The 21327-nt window shown below is 41.8% G+C and overlaps 1 protein-coding gene across 7 annotated transcripts in view; it reads right to left on the bottom strand.

The window, feature by feature from the left end:
* Positions 1 to 21327, bottom strand: part of WWP2 (WW domain containing E3 ubiquitin protein ligase 2) — a 150361-nt gene that overhangs the window by 85105 nt on the left and 43929 nt on the right. For all 7 annotated transcript variants that reach the window (XM_077132883.1, XM_077132877.1, XM_077132879.1 and 4 more), the window contains one exon: positions 235 to 372. In XM_077132883.1, coding sequence (XP_076988998.1) covers positions 235 to 372 — 138 coding nt within the window. The remainder of the gene's footprint in view (positions 1 to 234; positions 373 to 21327) is intronic.

Raw genomic sequence — 21327 nt, 5'->3', positions numbered from 1 at the left:
ACAAAGACTCGACATCGATTTTGGTCCTTTATGAGAAGGCAGAGCTTGAAAAGCCATGTCCTAATTTTGATGTAGGATGCAAGGAAGAGTGAGGGCTAGCTCTGGGTGGGACTGGCCAGGCAGTACACAAATCAAGACACCTGGTACAGAACCAAGCTCTGGGTGCCTCCTCCCTACCCCCAGCCCCACCGCACCCCGTCCCGGCACGGCCCTGGGGAGCAGGGCGGCACTCACCGTCCGGCACGGTGCTGCCATTAGGCACACTTCCCAGATCAACAGTCGGCCCGTCCAGGAAAATTGTCAGCTCTCCGCCCGAGACAACGCTGCCTTTGTTCTCCGTCTGCAGGTTCAGGGTCAGCTGTGTGTTCTCCACTGCGGGGCACAAGAGGCCAGAGCAGGGGACTAAAGTGAGTGCACCCGGAATTGAGATTCTGCGAGTTGTAAAACTCCCATTTCACCTACTCCAGCTTTCCCAGCAACCTTTTTTTGCCATCGCCAAATTCATCCTGTGGCCAGGAAAAATGACGGGGGAGGAATATGGCTAATTGTAACCACTGTTGCAAGGGGCTAGTGGGAAACATTGTTCTAAATATTGTGTATCATTATGGTAGCTGCATAATTTCTACCACATTTGTTTGTTTATACACACAGGGCTGTAAGAATAGAGTAAGGATATCAATGGTGCAGGGGAGAAATCCGTTAAAGGGAGCAGTCCTGCTATCCATATAAAGAAAGGAAGTACAGAGAAGGGAAAAGGGTCAGGAGACCCTATGGAAATGTCAACAGGAATCATCTCTAGACAATGTAGGGCCTGATTCTTTCCTTGTGTTAAAAATGTCTGTCCTGAAAAAAAATTAAAACAATCTGTAGAAGTTAAAGATGGGTGAGTCAGCCCCATCAGTAACACAGCTCTGGTTTCATAAGGATGAACCTGTTACGACCTGGTTCTGTAACTGAAGGAAGTTCAGAGTCTCCCAGCCCTCTAGAACTGTTAGGCAAATTCAGCGCTGTGGATAAACAAGAAAAGTCAGGTCACTGTGGCAGAAAAACAATGCAAACTGAAAGAAGGCAGAAGCACCAATCCCCAGCTGGCTGGAAACTGCTATGTATACACACCTACCACCAAGGCTGGACACACAGAATAGAGTCTGCCCAGTAACTGGTCAGAAGCTACAACCTCATTTCAGGGCTGTTCAATAATTACCAAGAGAGAACCAGCATGTGTGAGGACTTTTCCAAAGGGAGTGCAATCCAGTCCCTCCACTTCTCCCCAGACCTTATAAATGAGCCCCAGACAGAGCCAGACCTGGAAAGGGCCACCTACTCAAACCTCCCTCCCCACCTCCACCTACCCAATCCACCCACTTAATTTTACCTCTTAGTTGCTATTGCATTGCTATAAGCTGTCTTACTTGTTTTCTATAACAAGGCAGGGTATGTGTAAATAATAAATGTCATCATAAGCACTGGGGTAAATTTAAGCACTTTGAGAGACAAGCCCTGGCCTCCTAAAGAAATAAATGATAACTACTGCCCCAAATCTAAGAAAAGACACAGATCTTTGAGAGCTTAGCAAGAAATTCTGAATCAACTCAAGGATCTATTATAATAAGACAAAAATTATTTAACCTTGCCCAAAGCATCTCTATCTACCCTTAATAGATCTTTCTTGTAACACATTTCTCCAACTCTTCTTTTTTCTTCTTTATTACAGAAGTTGTGGCATACAGAACAATCATGCATAAAACACAGGATTCTCAAACACCACTCCACCAACTACAACTTGCATTGGTCTCCAATTCCTTTTTGAGTATGCTATTTTTCAATCAGTTCTACCGATTGGTATGGTGAGTTCAAATGTTCTATAAAATAAGACTTTTAATTTGAAAACCAGTTCCTCCAAAAGGCAAGGCAGTGTCTCCCTACTCTGCTATGCCAAAATCCAGCACCTAACTCCCTGGCAGGCAGGGCAGTACAGCGGTAAAGAAAGGGAGTTCAGGCAAGCAGTGGGGGTTCGAATTTCAGTTCTGTTACTCATCAGCCCTACAACATTAAGCCAATTACTTAACCTGAGCATCAATTTCTGTGCCTGCAAAACAGGAGTAACAACAGCACTTTTTCAAAGGACACTTGTAAAGAATCAAATGGCACCTAGTAAGCTCCTAGTAGCCTGTCATTTTCATTAGCTCCCTATTGGCCTTCCTGGTTGTAGGCTGATTTTTTTTTTATCTAACTTGCTCATCTTAGAGCCGTTCCTCTCTTTATTTTTGCAAGCCATTTCTAGGTAGAGGCAAAAACTCCACAAAATCTTCTAAGGTAAGTCACATAACTATCACGAGGACTGTCACCTCGACGTGTTTCCTCCTGGAGACGCCCTTAGGATTTAGCACACCATTGTTGGGCATGTGCTGGAATAAACAATCTAGAAGGACTCCTTGATTCCCTTCCCGATACCTCAAAGACCATCATTTTATGCACAGAGTCGGGGTGCATTTTCCCCTCCCTCCTGGAGAGGTGCTGATCTTTACCAGGAGGGTAGAAGAGCCCAAGGTCTCACTGCTCCCTGTGAGCTCCATGGCAGCCACCCTGCAGGATCCTGACAGGAACCAGAGGCACCACTCGAATTTTTCTTTCCACGGCCTCATCTCCAGGTTCCAACTTACTCTTCTTTCCAGTTTACCCACTAACATCTACAGCAGAATTCTTACATTCATAAAGGCCCAGAGGCTACCTGACAACCCTGTGAGGCACGTTTTAACTTCAGAAAGAGCCAGGAGGAGAGGTGCCTTTTTTTTTTTCAATGACGCTTTTGAGAACACTTTTCTATTTAATAAAAAGGCAGAGGGTCAGAGAGTGACCCAGCCATCACTACCAAAACTAAGTGACCAAATTTAGCACTGCTGAGAGCCAAACAACTGCTCCCTCAAGCCTCCTCAGCGATGAAGGAGGAAGCCCCTTGCCAAAAGCCTCTAGCCTGATTGTAATGAAGCCTCTACTCCTTCTCTCTACTTACATGAAATAAGGGGATAGAGAAACAAATTAAATGACACTATGAGGAAACAACTGGACAAATCCAGCAGGGGGGACATCCTATAACACAGCTGTCCTGGACTCTTCAAAAAGTCAATTTAATATACATATTTTTTAAAAGGGCAAGAGGGAGACTTCTAGATTAAGAGACTGAAGAGACATAATCACCAAATGCAACACAAAAACTGTCTGAATTTTGGTTTTAAAAAATATATATTCTTGGGAACATTGGAGAAATCTGCCTAAGGATGGAATTTTACATGATATTTGAAATGATGGCTAATTTTCTTAGGTTTGGTAATGGTATTACGGTTTTATGTAAGAATAGTCTTATTCTTGGGAGATATGAAAGAAGATCATGATGATACTTATGATTTATTCTCAAGTGGTTTTATCAGCAAAGAGGCTGAAGTTTTTAGGACTCAAGTGTCATGATGTCTGCCCCTTGACACATACCCATACACTCACACACACAAATAAGCCACTGGGACCAAATGCCGGCAGGTGTTGGATTTGGGTGGAGTACACTATTCATTGTACAACTCTTTTGATTCTTCTGTATGTTTGAAGATTTCATAATAAAAAGTTGGAAAAAGTGTGTGTGTTTTTTTAATTGGCTAGGCCACTTAAAAAATTGAACCTCTAAGAACAGAACACCCCATTATTCGCTCTTAAAAAAAAAAAAAAAACCTGAGCAGGGGAGCCCTACAATGCATAATGGGACTAAAGAAACCACCGGCTAACTGAGTGACAGAGTAGCACACAGGGGAGGCTGACAGGGCTAAGTGTGGCTGGAAAACACAGACTGGAATCTCAGTTATAAGCAGCCGCATGAGTCACCTCACCTCTGGGGCCCTCTAGGGCCCTCTGGTCTCACTATAGCCACAGCAACGACTCTACAATGGCCTTTTCTCTTCCAGCATGTCTTCCTACTGCCTTCTGTGGCACTGCTCAAAAATCAAGAAACCAAGGGGAAAAAAATGGGTGTAGTAAAGTCGACTTTCATAACTGAAATCAGATTTAGCACAGGAAACTCTGTAACCGCTCTCAACCTGGCAGGCCCTCCCTAGCTCTATTCATGCAATTAACACGTGAGCTCTGAGCACCTACTATTCTAGTTGGTGGAATTAAGGAAGGACAAAACAGACAAAGATCCCTGCTGCTGGGGTATTTTTATTCTAGCTGGGGAAAGGAAATTGCATAGTCTGTGTTGAAAAAATGAAACAAGGAAGGGGAATGGAGAGTGCTGAAGCTGAAAGGAGGATTTAGGGTGGTGAGAAGAGTTCAGACTTAACCAGGTGACACCTGAGCAGAGACCTAAAGGAGTAACCATGCTGGTATCTGGAGAAAGAACATTTCAGGCAGAGAGAAAAGATACCACAGAGGCCTGAGGCGGAGGCGTGCCTGGCACATCTGAGGAACTGGGGAAAGGCAGAGAGGCCTGGTGTGGCTATAGTGTGTGTGTGTGTGGGGGGGGGGGGTGTTGAGAGGGAGAGGAGGGAGTAGGTAATAGGGTCTGTGAGTGAGGCCTTGGAACCCTGGCAAGGTCTCTGGCATTTGCCCTGCATGAGATGGGCAGCCATGGGAGGGCTTTGTGCAAGGAAGTGACATGACTCACACTGCAGCACAATCACATGGCTGTTGTGTTGAAAACAGACTGGGGGTGGCGGGGGGGAAGCAAAGCAGACAAGACCAGGTAGGAAGTTACTGCAACAACCCAAGCAAAAAGAGAGGGTAGGTTGGACCAACACGCTGGCAGTGTCTTCCAGGAAGATGGAAGGTGGTATCTAAGGAAGATTTTACCTTGACTTCCTCCCTGGCATGTGTTGAGAAAGACCCAGGACTCCCTGCCAGAGCTCTTGAGCCAGGCCTCAGAGCCCACCAGTCTCTTGGAATCAAAGCTTTGGGCAAATCATAAGTGGGGGCTGCAAAAAGTGCCAATTTAGAGCATGGTTGGAGGAAGTGAGATTTAATTACAACCAAATGGAACATATAATGAAAATACTCCAGTGGCAAGAGACTTTAGTTCCACTGAGAAAGCCAAAGACCTGAGCTCATGCTAACTGCAGCAATCAGCAAATGTCCTTCTTCAGTTATAGGAGTGTGACCTTCTGTTCTGACAAGTGACAGTTGGTTACCCATACCTGTAATACTACTTTATGGAGGTCAACAGACAGCAGTCAGGCTTGATATTCAAATCTAAGGGAAAAGAATTTGGAAAATCTCAAGGATCATGCCAGGGGAACCCTTGAAAAGCCCACACACCACTCTACAAGTAAAATAACTACCGTTCCCCCTACATGGGACATGACATCCAGGGGCGAAAGTCTCCCTGGCAATGTAGGACATGATTCCCAGGGATTCAGGGGATTGACAATGCCTTCCTGATCAAAAGGGGGAAAAGAAATCTAACAAAATAAGTATCAGTGGCTAAGAGAGATCAAATAGAGTGGAGAAGCTATTCTGGAGGCTGCTCTTATACCTAGCTTTAAAAAGATATTGCTAATTACCACACTTTGCCAAACCCCAACCAAAACCATTTCTGCCACAACCCTAAAGAACACCTAGGGCTCTTTCAGAGATTCTGCAAAGGTTCTATGTACTATGATTACTTTCCAGAAACCTACAACCTCCAGATGGGTTCCTAGGCCAGATAAGTTCTGAAACCCAGAGGGGCCAACCTCTCCAGAACATCAACTAGTTCCATCCCTCTATCCCATATTATCGACAGCCCTTTCCAAAATGAAAAAGTTAGAATGGCCATAGTCCAAATACTTCTAAAGATTAGGAGAAAGCTCAAAGGAGAAGGAGGAGTTATAACAGAGAAGATAGGATTTAATAAATGAGTATGACTGCTGAATCATTATATTGATATTTCTTTCAGTATACTCTGTCTTGGAGCAGCTAGAAGGAAAAACTTAAAATTGTGGAATGGTAACCCATGCCAAACTATGAAATCTGTTCTATAACTACTTGTTACAATGTACTTTGAAATATACTGCTTTTTTGTATATATATTTCACATTAAAAAAATATTAAAAAAAAAAAAAAAGCCCACACACCAAGACAGACAACCAGACATTGGCAGTTCCTGAAGGAAGCACACACCACCACACACAAAAAAATCCTGGATCAGATCAAATCTCTGTATCTATTTATGCATTTTCAGGAAACATAGAAGGAAGAACATGTTAAACCACACTTCAGCAAAACCAAAAATGTGGGAAACTCTACAGAACTGTTCAGTCTCTTCAACAATAAATTGCTAAGATAAAAAGAGGAAGGGGAAGCCTTGATTAAAAGAGATTTAAGATACATATCAATCTTATTTGGATTCTGACTCAAACAACCAATGGTAGGAAAAAAGACTTTTATAAAACAATAGGGGAAAGCATTTGATTATATTAACCAAATATTTGACTATATTAAATAATCACCATTAAATACTTCAGATCTGAAATTGGCTTTATGGTTATGGTTTTTACGAATTTTTATCTTTTAGAGATATATCCTGAAACATTTATATATAGAAATATCTTGGATTTACATCAAAATAACCCAAAAGGGTGTAGGGTGAGAAGTTAGATGAAAGCAGCCATCCATATTTGGTGAGTCCATAAGGAATATTCTTTCCATTTTTGCGTATGCTTGAAATATTCTATAACAGCTTTTTTTTTAAGCTGGCATATCTGAGACACAGTGTCAGTAAACTAATTTTAAAACTTATAGGAATTAAAAAAAACTTACAGGAATTCAACATTACAAATATAGTTTGAAATACAAAAAAATAAACTAATTGAGCTGTTGGGGAATAACTCCTAGTCTTATTTTCCCTCACTTGAAAGCCTTGGGTTAATAATTTCCTATTGAGAACAGTTAGTACATGCAGTAAGGATGAGTGATATTTCTCTGAGAGTTACTTTTTCCCTCTCTTGTCTTGGGTTTTCGAATATGTTCATTTGTATATGGTGCTAGTAAGCACAGGTGAATAGGGCGTTGACATTGCCTTCCTTATTTCAACAAGAGAAAAAATACATAAACTGCGACTGCTAAACCATGTCACTATAATGTGATTCAGTTATGAAATCAAGGGCTCTGCCTGCACGGCTTCACAGTGGTATATCGAAAGCACGATCTGCTTTAGAATCTTCCATCATCTCTGTCTCTTCCCCCTCATCACACCACCAAAATATGTGTCCATGTATTTACATCTTCAAAAAAAGAAAACTCAAGTTTTTAAAATTAATTCCTATCAGAAGACAAATATAAATATTTACCTACATTTCTGAGAAAAATAAACAAGACACAAAAGTAGGACACTTCTAAGGGAGACTAAGTATCTTGGGTCCAAAGAGTCTTTGAAGCCTGATGAAGATATGATTGATTTGGCCTTCAAGGGCTACTCGGTGGAACAAACAAACCTCCTTCTTCCTGTTTCCTTCTGCCCTCAATCCCTGAGGCCCATCAGAAGAAAGTGAAAATAAGCAGGGCATTCATTAACAGGTCAGTGTTCATTCTACACATAACTGTGAAACACTGGTACCCAAAGGAACGAAACCGAGGAAATACCAGAAGGGCACAGAGTAAACAGTCTCCTTTCCATTCCTTGCTCTCTCTGTAACTCAGACACACACAGGCTGGAGTCCACCCCAAGTTTAAAGAGAACGATCTTTCATATTCCCTAGCAGTAAAGGAGCCAGATGCTTCCAGGATTTACTGTTAGGATGTTTCTCTGGCTTCCAACCTTAGACATAGCCTAACAAGAGAAATAGTCTTTTCTACCAAGCTAGCAACAGGTTGTAAACAATGAATTTCTTGTTGGGGCACCTTTGTTGACTCTGCTTTACTCTCCCTCCTTCCAGCCAAAACACTGACACCCCTTTTATGTGCTGCTGCTGGGAATCTATCTTTTATTACCTCGAAGTTAAAGTTTTGGTCTTCTGGGGGGTGTATTAACTCTTCTAGAGAAAAGAGATGCATTGTACAAAGCCAGTGGATAAACTGTGCTTCTCTCTTTCTCATTCATTCATTGAATAAACACTTGTTGGGCATCCACTAGCTACCAGGAATCATACTAGAAGCTGGGGTCATAACAGAAAGTGTACAAAGACATGGTCCTTGCTCTTAGGAATCTCACAATACACTAGGAGAAACAGGAGTAACTAAATAAGTTCAAAAAGAAATATAAAGTTGCAACAGGGAAAAAGGCAAGAGATACATATTGCGTGAGTGGCTAGGTGTTTGGCCTGCTCAGAGCATCAGGAAAAGTTTCCCAAGGAACTGATAGCTCAATTGTGATCTGAACTATGAACCCAAAGTTATCCAGGCAAATAGCTGGCAGGTGGGGGGTGGAGAAGAGAACATTCCAGGCAAAGAAATACCACGTACAAAGGCCCTGTGGTACAGTGAACTGGATATATTCAAAAAACAAACAGAGATGAGTGGGGCCAGAATGGAATGTGATCTAAATAGGGTAAAGTAGAGGTCAGACCTTGCGGTGCCTTATGGAATGGCCATGTTAAGGAGTTTTTCTCTATTCTAAGAGCAATAGAGAGGTACATAAGGGTTTTTAATCAGGGTGTAACAAGATCAGCTTTATATTTTCAAAAATCATTCTGTCTGCAACAAGGGAAACTGGAGGGAAGTCAGGATGGGTACAGGCAGACAGATATGAGGCCAGTGAGGAGAGAAATTGGTGACCAGGACTGGGATAGCAGAGGTGGACAAGAAAGAAGTGGGCAGATCTGAAAAGGTAAAAACTGAGAGAGTCCAGCAATGGATCAGAAAAAGAAATGGGATGAGGGATGGCAGTATCAAGGATGATTCCTGTATTTCTAACTTATTTAACTGGACAAATGGAAATAGGGTACTGGAAGAGGACCAAGCCTGGGGAAGAGATGGAGACTTCAGATTTGGATATGTTGATTTTAAGGTGCTTCTGATATATCCACAAGGAGATACACCAAGACAGCAGTCAGATATATGGGTATGGAGTTCAAAGGAGTGGTCTAAGCTAGAGATACAAATCTGCAATGCATCTACACATAGTGGTTATGCATAATAGGGAGGTGTGGATGTGGATGAGATCACAGAGGAAGAGGATGGAATATTAGGAAACTCTGTTAGCAGTTAAATGGATGAAGATGACCTTGCAAAGAAGACAGAGGAGGAACAGCCAGAGAGGTAGGAGGGAAACCAGAACCAATTCCTGAGAAGCTAGGAGAGGATGGGTTCCCAAATAAGAAAGGAGAGTCTGCACATGGAGAAGAGACTGGAGGAGGGACAGCGCCCCTCCTGCAATGGGGAAAAGAGACTAGCCGCAAATACATGGCAAATTCATCAGTCAAGACCCTCCTTATTTCTCTTGATTCAGGGTCCAAGTGGTTTATGGGAAAATCACAAATTAACACGTTTTCCTCTACTTAAAAAGAAAATGCCACTGCATACACACTCAGAATTGTCCCTTCATCATAGGCATCCATCTGGTACTATGTATATATACGCCTCTCTCGTACCAACAGAGGGCCCCTTTAAAACAGGAAGCAAAGGTCCATCTATCTTGGTAAATCCCAGTTTGTCAAGCCACAGTATATTAAAATTTTTTAAAAGTGATTTAGGGGACATAAATACAGATTTAGGAAAGTTGGGTGGGCTCGTCTTTAGAATAATGTGTCAGCTCACATTAGTTACTACTGCCTTGTCAGAACTCCTCTTCCCCAAGGAGAGGGAAAGTCCTCTACTTGTACTAATGGTGATTCTTAGTGGGCTGATTTAAGAGTACCCGCTCTCCGTGCTCTCAGGGAACTTCACTGAGCACACCACCTCTCCTTCATTATAAACAAAGCAGAGGCAGGTTTTCAATGAACAAACAGCCTTTCAAATGCTCTTAGCACAGCAAACTGTAGGAGCCTGGCTAGAAGTTAATTTTTATGGTCAAAATTCTATTTGTACAATATTCTCCTTTCAACAAACTGGCATTTTAAAAATTACAATTTCAGGTAAGCAAAATATTATACCCTGATTAAGACTTGGATTAATGATTATGAAGAGCATACAATAATAATACAAAAAATTATTCATACCACAATGCCAAGTTAAAAAAAAAAAGGATACAAAGCCCTAGGATGTACTGTATTATTAAACCACGTAAAGACAGATTAAAACAAGTAAAAACAAGTATACCAAAGGGCAAAGAAATAAGGAAATATGAAATGCTGTGCTCACATAGTAAGATTATGGAGTAAAGTTTTTTTTTTCATTTCCTATTAATTGCACAGTAGATACAAACTTAAAAATTTCCAGATCAGTTAGACTTGTATGTAGAAGAGTTTACAAGTGAAATGACATGATGTCTAAGATTTGCTTTTAAATATACCCACCCAAATGGAGGCTAATGGTGAAAGACAACAGGATGTGTGCCAATCATTGTTAAAGCTGGGTAATGGGTACATGACAGCTCATTACACTAACCTTTCTACTTTTATTTATGTCTGAAATTTTCCACAACGAAAAGTTTTTAAAATTTTTCCATTAATGCTATGCAATAATGTCTTCACAATAAATATTTACTTAAAAATAAACATCAAGATGCTCATTACAAAAAAGGTAAATAATACAGAAAGGGAAAACATGACACTCGCCGCGCCGCCCCGCCCCCCCCACATCAAACCTCTTTCCCATGATATAATCCACTGCCAACAACTTTATATGAAGTCATTGTATCTGCAAACACTAGCACAAATATACAAATATAAATTACACAGGCAAAATTGGGTTCAATCCAGACCCAGAAGTTCTGCCCTTTGATTTTTCACTTAATGTATTCTACAAATCTTTTTTGGGGGCGGGGGTGCATGGTCTGGGAATAGAACCTGGATCTCCCACATGGAAGGTGGGCATTCTAACCACTAAACTACCCATGCACTCTTTCTACAAATCTTTTAAAATATAGACAGAAAGCTATCTATCCATTGAGGCAGGTTTGGGGATCAAGGGAGGGACATGTTCTAAGTGAACTGTTTTCATAATGTCCCGCTCCCAAGAGAATGCATTTACATACCACATCTGTAAATAAACATCAATAAAGAAAGAGAATGAGATGCTCCTTTAATGCAGGTTATGAACAGATGAGTAAAAAAATATGGATTAAAAAATAAATAATACGTGGGAAAGGGATAAAATAAATTGGGTAGGTTGAAATACTAGTAGTCAATGAGAGAAAGGGATAAGGAATATGGGATGTATGAGTTTTTTTCTTTTTACTTCTTTTTCTGGAGTGATGCAAATGTTCTAAAATTGATCATAGTGATGAATACACAATTATGTGATGATATTGTGAGCCATTGATTATATACTCTGGTTGGACTGTGCATGTGTGAAGATTTGTCAATAAAAATATTTTTTAAAAAAAGAGAGAATAAGGGAGGGAGGGAGGAAGGTGGGTAGACAGACAAATTCTGAGAAATGCTATATGTACAGCAACCCCCAGTCAGGGCCTGGCACTAAAATGACTCTCCACTCTGTACTTAAAAGTGGCTGGAACCCAGAAGCCCTTGTAACTGCTGCAGTCTTACTCCATGTCCAAGACTGCTTTCCCTCCAGACATACCACTCTCCCACAAGATGAAGTCTCTCATCCTAATATCCTGGAAGACCAAAGGAAAAGGGAAAACAGAACACTCAAACGAGATAAATGCAGTTTGATCCCAATTCCACTTCAGCAGCTGCAGTACATTCCCAGCCCAGGAGAACCTGGGGAGACTGGAATTGACAGTCAGGCTAGAGCTACTTTAAAATGACCAGCAAGCCGGGAGGGGGCAAACAGATGAAATGTTTCAGTTTTCTTTTTAGGTGAGGGGAAGGAAACAGTGCCATCATATCCAGGCAATGGGTCTCATTTTTCTCTGCCAATTCTGGGCTTTATGCAAGGCCACCATTTCATGCCTAAAGTAGCCATCGGTTTTGAACCTGAGTGCTGTGTGGCTGATTTGAAACAGGACCCCTCTAGGACACAACACGAGGGTTCTGTGGGGCAGGCTGCAGGTGAATGGAAGAAGTTCCTGAGACTGTACAAACAAATACAGTCCTCTACCAACGAAAACCCGACTTAGAAGAAAAGATGCCCAAATCTTCCTGGAGTGATTCAACCTCCAGAGTTGCACAACACACGTGGCAGCCAGAGGCCTCGTGTGGCCATGGAGCACTTGAAATGTGGGCAGTGTGAACTGAGGCCTTACGAGTAGAACACACCCTGGATTTCAAAGACTTCATAGGGAAAAAAAAAAAGAATATAAACAATCTCAATAATTTTTTATAGTGATTACATGTTGAAATATTTTGGACACAGTGGGTTATATAAGATATATCATTAAAACTAGTTGCGCCTTTTTTGTTGTTGCTGCTGTTGTTGAAGTTGTTGTTTTACTTTTTTAAAACACATCTGCTGGAAAATTCAAAATTACAGCTGAGGCTCGCGCTACCTTTCCATTAGACAGAGCTGCTCCCGCCTGCCAGCCTGGGACTTTGTCTGGAGCTGCTCGCACTCGCGCACCCGGTAGCCCCGTTGGCTGTATCTCCGTGTATTCCTGCCGTGCCACACTCACGTGCCTGCCTCGAAGCTTCCCACCCGTCTCCACTTCGCCTGGGAGATTCCTCCTCGTGGCCTGGTGTCACTTCCTCGGGGAAAGCTCCCCTGACGGCTCCCCCATGCCCCGGGATGCACTCCCACAGCATCCTGTGCCTCCCTCCGTCCGAGCTGGCCCGAAGGCGCTGGCCCGTCCGCATCCTTTAGCTGTTTCACCTCAGCCTGCGCGCATCGGGCGGGCGCAGCGCTCGGGAACATTTACGGCGTGGACGCAGGTACACAAACTTCCTATGCTCCCCTGCTTCGGACAAGGCCCACAAATCCTAAGGAAATGACCTCGAGAGAAGAAGAAAATTTCCTCTCACGCAACCCAGATCTAACATTGACAACTTTTGCAGCCTGAGAGGAGGGGTGAGTGGGAGGAACGCTTTGACCACCTATTATGGACTGAAATGCAGAAGGGCACAATAAACCTCCAAATAAAGAGAAACAATAAACCTTCAAATAAAGAGAAACCGAGTATCCCTCCGCAGTCTTCAGCATTTTAGGGATAGCCTTGCTCGGGGTTCAAATACGGATCCGCGCGAAGTCTGGCCGGTTCCGCCGCGGCTGGATGGACCCGACCCCCCCCTCCCCCATCCCATCCCATCCCCCACCCCGGGCTGACGCTTTTACAATCACAGCAAGGGCTGCAGGAAAGCGCGGGCTCGGCGCGGCCGCCACGCACGCGGGGAGGGACTCCGGACAGAACGCTTTTCTTCTTCCTTCCAGGGAGGTTTAACAAGGCCGCCTCTCAGCCTTGACACAGAAAAGCAGGTTTGTTTTAACATTCGCTGCAGGGGCCTGGATATTTACTTTCCGAGCCTCGGGCCTAAAAGGGCCTTTTCTTTCAAACAGCTCGACGCTGACACCAAAGCCATGAAATGGGTCCGGCTGTAACTTTTAAGAAATTGGGAGTGTGAGACCAGGAGGGGGGTGGGTGGAGGTGGGGGTTGCTTTTGGCTTCGTAAAGAATTCCTTGAGGTTCTGGCTCGGGTATATCGGCCTGAGGTGCGGGAGGATGGAAAGCAACACACAGAGAGCTTTTCAGAGACTATTAAAGACAGTTTTAAATCCCAAACCTTGGCATCTGGTGCCAATCAAGAAAACAGTAATCGCTGATGTAACTGCAACCCGATCCGGGTGAAATAAAACAAAGGCCTGCATTTGGAAGCTGGGGCTGGCCGGGGCCTGCGGTCTCCCGGCGGGAGTGCCCAGCGCTGCCCTGGCCCCAGCTCTCGGCCTCGGAGCTGAGCCGTGACAGCGGCCACAAAAAATCAAGTCCCAAGAAAAGACATTCATCCTCACAAATCAGCAGAGAAAGTCAGTCTTTTAACATATCTCGAGTGTGTGTGTGTGTGTGTGTGTGTTTTTTTCCCAGTGCCGCCTTTGTGTTCTAGGTACCTGGTAGAGAGGTGCCCAAGAGTGAACAAAATTCACAAAATGTCCACATCCTTGGAGCTTACATTCTGGTTGCAGAGGGCGATAAACAGGTAAATAAACACAATAGAAAGTAGTCCATGGGGATAACTGCTCAAAAGACAATAAAACAGGGATGGGGAATAGGGAGTGTTGGGCCGGAGGCTGCATTGGATCGTATGGTCAAGGCCGTATATTGTATGATTCTATTTGTATGAAAAGTCCAGAAATGGCCACTATAGAGACAGGACAGAGATTAGTGGCTGCCTGGGGCTGTTGGAGGTAGGGAGGGGGGAATGGAATTAACTGTAAAGAGGCATAAGGAATCTTATTGGGGTGAAGGGAAAGTACACAATGATGGTTGTACAGCTCGGTCAATTTTCTAAAAATCATTGAATTGTATGCTTTTTAAAAAGACAGTATGGTCAAGGAAATAAAGATCTGAGGGGGTGAGGGAGCAAGCCAGGAGGTCAGGTGGGGAAAAAGCATTCTGTGAAGAAGGTACAGCCGGAGCAGAGGACCTGAGACAAGAGAGTACCAGGGGACTGGAGGATCAGCAAGAAGGTCAGTGGGGTCAGAAGAGTTTGGGGAAAAGAAGAGGAGAGCTGGAGGTGAGGCTAAGAGAGGTTAACAGGGAAGATCAGGGAAGGCCTTTTAAGCCATAAGAAGAGGACTTCAGTTTTTAGTTTTCCCAAGTGAGATGGGAAGGTGCTGGAGAACTGCTATAATTTGACTCATGTTTTGGATTATTCTGGCTACTGGGTTCAAAAAGATGTGGTAGGAGGACAAAGGGTGGTTGCAGGGAAACCAGTTAGGAGGCCGTAGCCATGACAGGTGAGAGGTGACAAAGGCTTGGACATGTGAGAGCACAGTCATAGTGAGAAAGAGTGAGATCCCAGAACACATCTTAAAGGAAATGCTGTGCCAATGGGATCTGCTCATGACCCGAATGTGGAGTTGTAACAAAAAAAGAGAGTTCAAGGAGAACAACAAGATTTTAAGCATGAGCCACACAGAACTGGCGTTTATGGGATGGGGAAGCTGTGGGAAAGAAAGTAGCTCAGTTTTAAATTAATTTAGTAGGGTGGGCAACAGTGGCTCAGTGGCAGTTCTTAAGGCCCGGGTTCATTTCCCAGTGCCTGCCCATGCAAAAAAAAAAAAAAAATTAATATAGTTAATTTGAGGATGCTGATTAGAAATTTGGGAACACATTCTTTGGTTGTCAGGACAGGCCCAGGCTATGAATCATCCAGACTTTAGACTGAATGTGAAGCCACAAGGCTAGATGAGATCATGAAAGGAAGGAGTGTAAATTAAAAAGTGGACTCAGTCTGGGTTTGGCGATGGAGTTTTAGATATGACACCAAAAGTGCAAACACCAAAAGAAAAAATTAGATAAACTGGACTTCATCAAAATTTAAAAATTTGTACATCAAGGGATATTATCAAAAAAGTGAAACAACAACCTACAGAAATGGGAGAAAATATTTCAAAATCATGTATCTGATAAGGATTTAATATCTAGAATATATATAGAACACCTACAATTCAACAAAAGATAAATAATCCAATTTTTTAATGGGCAAAGGACTTGAATAGACATTTCTTCAATGAAGATATACAAATGGCAAACAAACACATGATAAGATTCTGAGTATCATTAGTTATTAGGGAAAAGCAAATCAAAACTATAATGAGACACCACCTCACACCCAGTAAGATGGGTATTATTTAAAAAAAAAAAAGTAAACTAACAAGTGTTAGCAAAGCCATGGAGAAATTGAAACTCTGGTGAGTTAGTTTTTGGTGGGGATGCACTGTTGGCAGAAATATAAAATGGTGCAGCTGCTGTGGAAAACAGTTTGGCAGTTCCCAGACAGTTAAACATAAAAATTACTACATAATACCAAAATTACACTCCCAAATATCTACCCAAAAGAACTGAAGGCAGAGACTCTTGGCTGCATCATTCACAATAGCCAAAGATGGAAACAACCCAACTGTCCATAAACAGCTGAACAGACATTAAAAAAAATGTTGCACATCCATACAATGGAACATTATTCAACCATTAAAAGGAATAAAGTGCTGATATACGCTATAACATGAAGACCCTTGAAAACATTATGCTACATGAAATAAGCCAGACTCAAAAGGATGAGTATTATATGATTACACTTCTATGAGGTATCTAGAATAGGCAAATTCATAGAGACCAAAATGAGGAAGACAGGGGATGGGTTTAATGAGTACAGAGTTTTTAATTGGGGTGATGCAAAAGTTTTTGTAATATCGTGGCAATGGTTGCTGCACAAAATTGTGAATGCAATTAATGCCACTGAAATGTGTGCTTAAAAATGGTTAAAATGTCTAATTTTGTTATATATATTTGACCACAATTAAATTTTTAGAAAGGGGTAGCAGGAGTATCCAGGACTGAGCCAAAGTTTTCAGATTAGAGAGGTAAAGAAAAAAATCAGCAAGAGTGACTGAAAAAGACTGACCGGAAGACAGACAAAAAACCAGCAGGGTCTGATGTGAGGATAAATTGTGTCAAATTTAAGTTGAGTGAGCTGAGGATGAGAACTGACTACTGGATTTACCAAAATGGAAGTCACTGACAGTCTTGGTATAAGCGATTGCAGTGGGACAACGAAGGCAAACGTCTAACTAGAGCTGCCTTGTGAGAAAAAAGAGAAATGAAAACAAATGCAAATTAAAACAACAAAGAGAAATCGCTCTTTCCCTAGAAATCTGGCAGGGGTCAAAGATATTGGTGAAATTCAGTGCCAGTGAGAGTACAGGGAAACAAATGTGCACAGATACTCATGGTGAGCATGTAAATGGGTCCAGACTCCATGTAGCATAGGTGGGCAGCATGTGTCAAAATTCAAAATGTAAAAAAAAAAAATTCAAACTGTACCTGTACTTTCACCCAGCAATTCTACGCCTAGGAATTTACCCTAAGTAAACAGTGGTCAAAAGCACAAAGATAAAAGGATTTATATTTTTTTAAAAAGTCGCTTATAATAGTAAAAAAACTAGGAATGGTTAATAATAGGAGATTGATTAAATAAACCATGGTGCATTCATCAATCAAATGCTATAAAAATGATCTGGTTTCATTGATGTGGAAAAAATCGGGCGAAAAAAGCAAGTTACAAAGCAATATGGATAGTGAGTTCTCATGTTGGAAAAAAAAAAAGGGCATACACACACACACATATGACTCTATGCCCCTCCAAAAGCATTAATAGATACATAACAAAATATTAACAGAGTCAGCTGTGAATAATAGGATTGCAAGTGATTTTAATTTTCTCCTTCATTGGAAGGCATCTGTGACAAAATCTCTAGGACCAAGGGGCCTGAAATCAACCTGAATTTTGCTAGCCCCTATTGCAGAACCTTCAGAAAGTTACTAAACATCTCTAGGCCTCCTTTTCCTCACCAAAGGGGATGACAATGTAATCTACCTCGTAAGTATGGGGTAGGTTAAATGAGTTTACTACTTAAAAAGAATTCAAAACAATGTCTGATACAGACTAAACACTCAGAATCGGTTTTTTGTTTTTTTTTTTTGTCGTTGTTGACTTTTTTAACAATAAGCATGAAATCATCAGAAAAGCAATAATATATTTAATTTAGTAAACAAGCTAACAGTTTGCAGAATCCAGTATTACTGTGAGCATTCTGTGAGGCTAAAATAGCTGGGTCTTAGTGGTTTACTAGGTTCTTTAGAACAACTAACTGGCCACACAGGACTGGTTTAGCCATTTCCACTAGAAGGCCTATCCGGGGCATCAGAGTCTGTGGCTTTGTCTTAAATGGTAGCTCCCTCCCAGCTTACAGGACTGTCACAAACTGCCTTTCACTTTCTCCCTTGCCCCTCTCCTCCTCAGCTGGAGAAAAGAGTGAACGAGTTTTAAATTTTCAATTTAAAATTGTTTTTACCTGAAGAGCAAATTTTCTTTTTCTCACTTTTCCCTTGGACTTAAGGTCCAACATTCAGTAGTGTTATTTATCTTTCATTTGAAACACTGGAAAAACAGGGCTGTGTTTACTTTAAAATAAATGCACACGCTGTCTGTCAGAGGTGCCTCTGACACTCGGGGCCACCGAGCAGAAGGCTCCACCCATGGGGGGAGACACCGAGCTCATGACTGGCCTATCTGTTCTTGGGATGTAAAATGCAGTAACAACCCTCTACTTAGATTTTACAATAAATAGGGAGCAGCTTTCTTTTCTCTCTCGCTCTCTCTCTCTTTTTTTTAATCTGGGAGAAGTATATGGGGACAGAAGAGAGATACACGCAGAAAATGGGGACCATCACTATGGAGCTTTTCGAAGTCTGCTTCAACTTTCACAGTGGTTTGGAGATAACAGTTCTCAGGCCGTTTCTGTGTATGGCAAAACAGGAAAAGGGGAAATGTATAGATGATATGCATGGCCAGTGTTCTCATACAGAATGGAGGAAAGTTAGAAAGGACCTGAGGGCTGAACTGGAATTGGAGTTTCGGTATCAACTCAGGATGTTTAATATAGATATATTTACATCAGTGTATATGTGATGTATGTGTGTGTGTTTGTATTCGTTGACATATATATATATATATATATCAGGAAAAATGAAGGCTAAAGGGCCAAGATAGTTTTGAAAAATAAGAGCAGTGAGAAGAGAAAGATTTCTAATCTGACAGTAACTCCCTCCTTGGAAAGTGTGGTGTTGGTATGAGAATATGTAAAATCCACTAGGGAAAAATACAACTAGATCCCTTCCCCACACCATATGCGAAAATAAACTCCAGATTGATTAAGAGACTAAATGTTTTAAAACTAAATTAAAAAAACCATCGCAAGTGTTGGTATAATGAAGGCACCCAAATTTATTTTTCCCAGTGGTTAGCTAAGTGGTCCTCAAAATTGGGAATGCACCAGAAATCCCTGAAAGACATAATAAAAGCACAGATTGCTGGGGCCCACCCCCCAGAGTTTCTGATTCAGTAAGTTGGGCGTAGGGCCTGAAAATGTACATTTCTAACATGTTCCCGAGTGATGCCTGTGCTGCTGGTTCAGGGACCACATTCTGAAAACCACTGGGTTCATTCTGAAATTAACCCAATGCCATTTATTCACCTGCCTTTTTCTGATTTCAAATGTAGTATATTCTTTATCATATAGTAAATTCCAAAATTTTGCTTAGGAAAAACAATCTATTGATGGGGACATGTCAAAAGGATACAGGAGCGGGTGCTATGACAGTGGCTCAGTGGCAGAATTCTCACTTGCCATGCCAGAGACCTGGGTTCAATTTCTAGTGTCTGCTCATGCAAAAAAAGAAAAGACAAAAAAAAAAGGATACAGGAGCAAGCCCTAAGAGGCACATACTGGCCAAATCAGGGATGACAGGAACATCAAAATAATGACTAATAAATTATAGCCCACTGCACAAAATAAGAATCCATGAGACTGATAAACACATAATACATGGAGGAAAAGGGAATACTCTTCCTTACAGTAGCATGCCAATTAATAAATGTCAAAGGAATGGTGAAATTAGAAAGAAAATCTTGCAGCTACCATAGTAAAAACTGATTCAGGCAAAAATCATTAATGGGTACCAAAAATGCATTGGGGAAGGTGTGATGAAGAACAGGTATTTACATGTCTCAATGAATCTCCCCGTAAATTACTTTTTAGTTACAAAGAGAAAACAGTAACTTCATGGCAGAGAAACCTAGTAGACACCACCTTGACTAAACAATCAAAGTTAATGTCACCAATAGCGAGGCACACTGGATCACAGGCTTCCTGGCACATCGCACTGAGCACCCAACACAACTTCCTGGGTGTTCCTGACAATAATGCACTCCCTGGAGCCAATCATGAAGAAACATCAGACAAGCCCAAATTGAGCAGATTCTACAAAATGGCCGCATTCTTCTGCAATGACAATGTCATGAAAACAAGAAAAGGCTGAGAAACGGATCCAGATTTAAGGAGTAGTGACAACTAAATGCAATGTATAGTCTTGCAAGGGCTACCAGCCCAGGGAAGTTTTTTTATCATAAAGAACATTACTGAAACAGTTGGAATATCTGTATATGGATCCTAGATTAGATAACAGTATTGTACAAATGTTAAATATCCTAATTTGGTTAATTGTACTATGGTTATGTGGTAAAAGAATGTCCTCGTTCTCAGAAAATAGAGAACAAACCTTGTTCTCCTATTTTCTTTTTTTTTTTTTCTCCTATTTTCTTTAGGAGTAAAGAAGCACAACGTTTGTCGATGTACTCTAAAATGGTTTTTAAAAATTGTGTATATATGTATAGGTAAAGAGATAAAACTTTATAGCAAATGTATCAAAAGATTAACAGTTGGATGAAGGGTATAGAGGAGTTCTTTGTCCTAATCTTGTAACTTTTCTCTCAATTTGAAATTATTTTAAAATAAAGAAGTTTTTTTTTCTTTTTTAAATCTACTGTGCTAATGAGATCAGTAGCAGGAGAAGAGAGCTATGAGAGAAAATTGAGCCCTCAACCCTAGCTGCTTCCAGTTTAGAAAGAAGTTAAGATAGTCCAGTGGAATAGGTATGGATGAAACATATCCTGATAATCACCGAAGCTGGGTAGTGAAGATTATGTTTGAAAAGTCCCCTATTGAAAAGGTTAAAAAAAAAATCAATATTTAACCTCAAAATCTGACTTCCACACAGAGCGGATGAGAGCTATTCACAAGAGCCAAGCCAGTACTTACAGTTGAATCCTCTTTGCAGCCTCAGCCAGGTCACCGTCCTCACAGGTTGGCCAAGGCTGCCCATCGTGCCACTGCGGGACTTAAAGAAAAGCTTCCATCATCACCTCACTCTGCCAGGAGGGAGGCCTAAACAGCCAGCTGAGTTTCCCAGTCAACTTCCAGGTCCACCCAGGGGAAGACAAGGGAGCGAATGAAAGAGAGAATTATGTCCTATGGAGCAGAAGAATGCCAGGTTGGACAACCACCACTCATCGGTCCCTTTCCCAGGAAGACCAGCTACAGAGAGAAGAGTCACCCAACACACTAGGAGCCACCTATCCTATATAACTGTATCCAGCCTTAGATGCTGCTCTGCAAACATTTCCAGCCCAGCAGCTCCACATGGAGAGCAGGGACAAAAGCACGGTGCTGAAATATCCCCCGTTAATGACAGCATCCCCGACTCTGAGACCCCCAAAGGTGTGCATTTGTCCAGTCTTAGAATTTTCTCTTGTGACA

This window comes from Tamandua tetradactyla, chromosome 16 (genome assembly GCF_023851605.1).
Source record: "Tamandua tetradactyla isolate mTamTet1 chromosome 16, mTamTet1.pri, whole genome shotgun sequence".
NCBI lineage: Eukaryota > Metazoa > Chordata > Mammalia > Pilosa > Myrmecophagidae > Tamandua > Tamandua tetradactyla.
The sequence above is the reverse complement of the archived record's forward strand: the minus strand, read 5'-3'. Positions and strand labels throughout refer to the sequence as shown.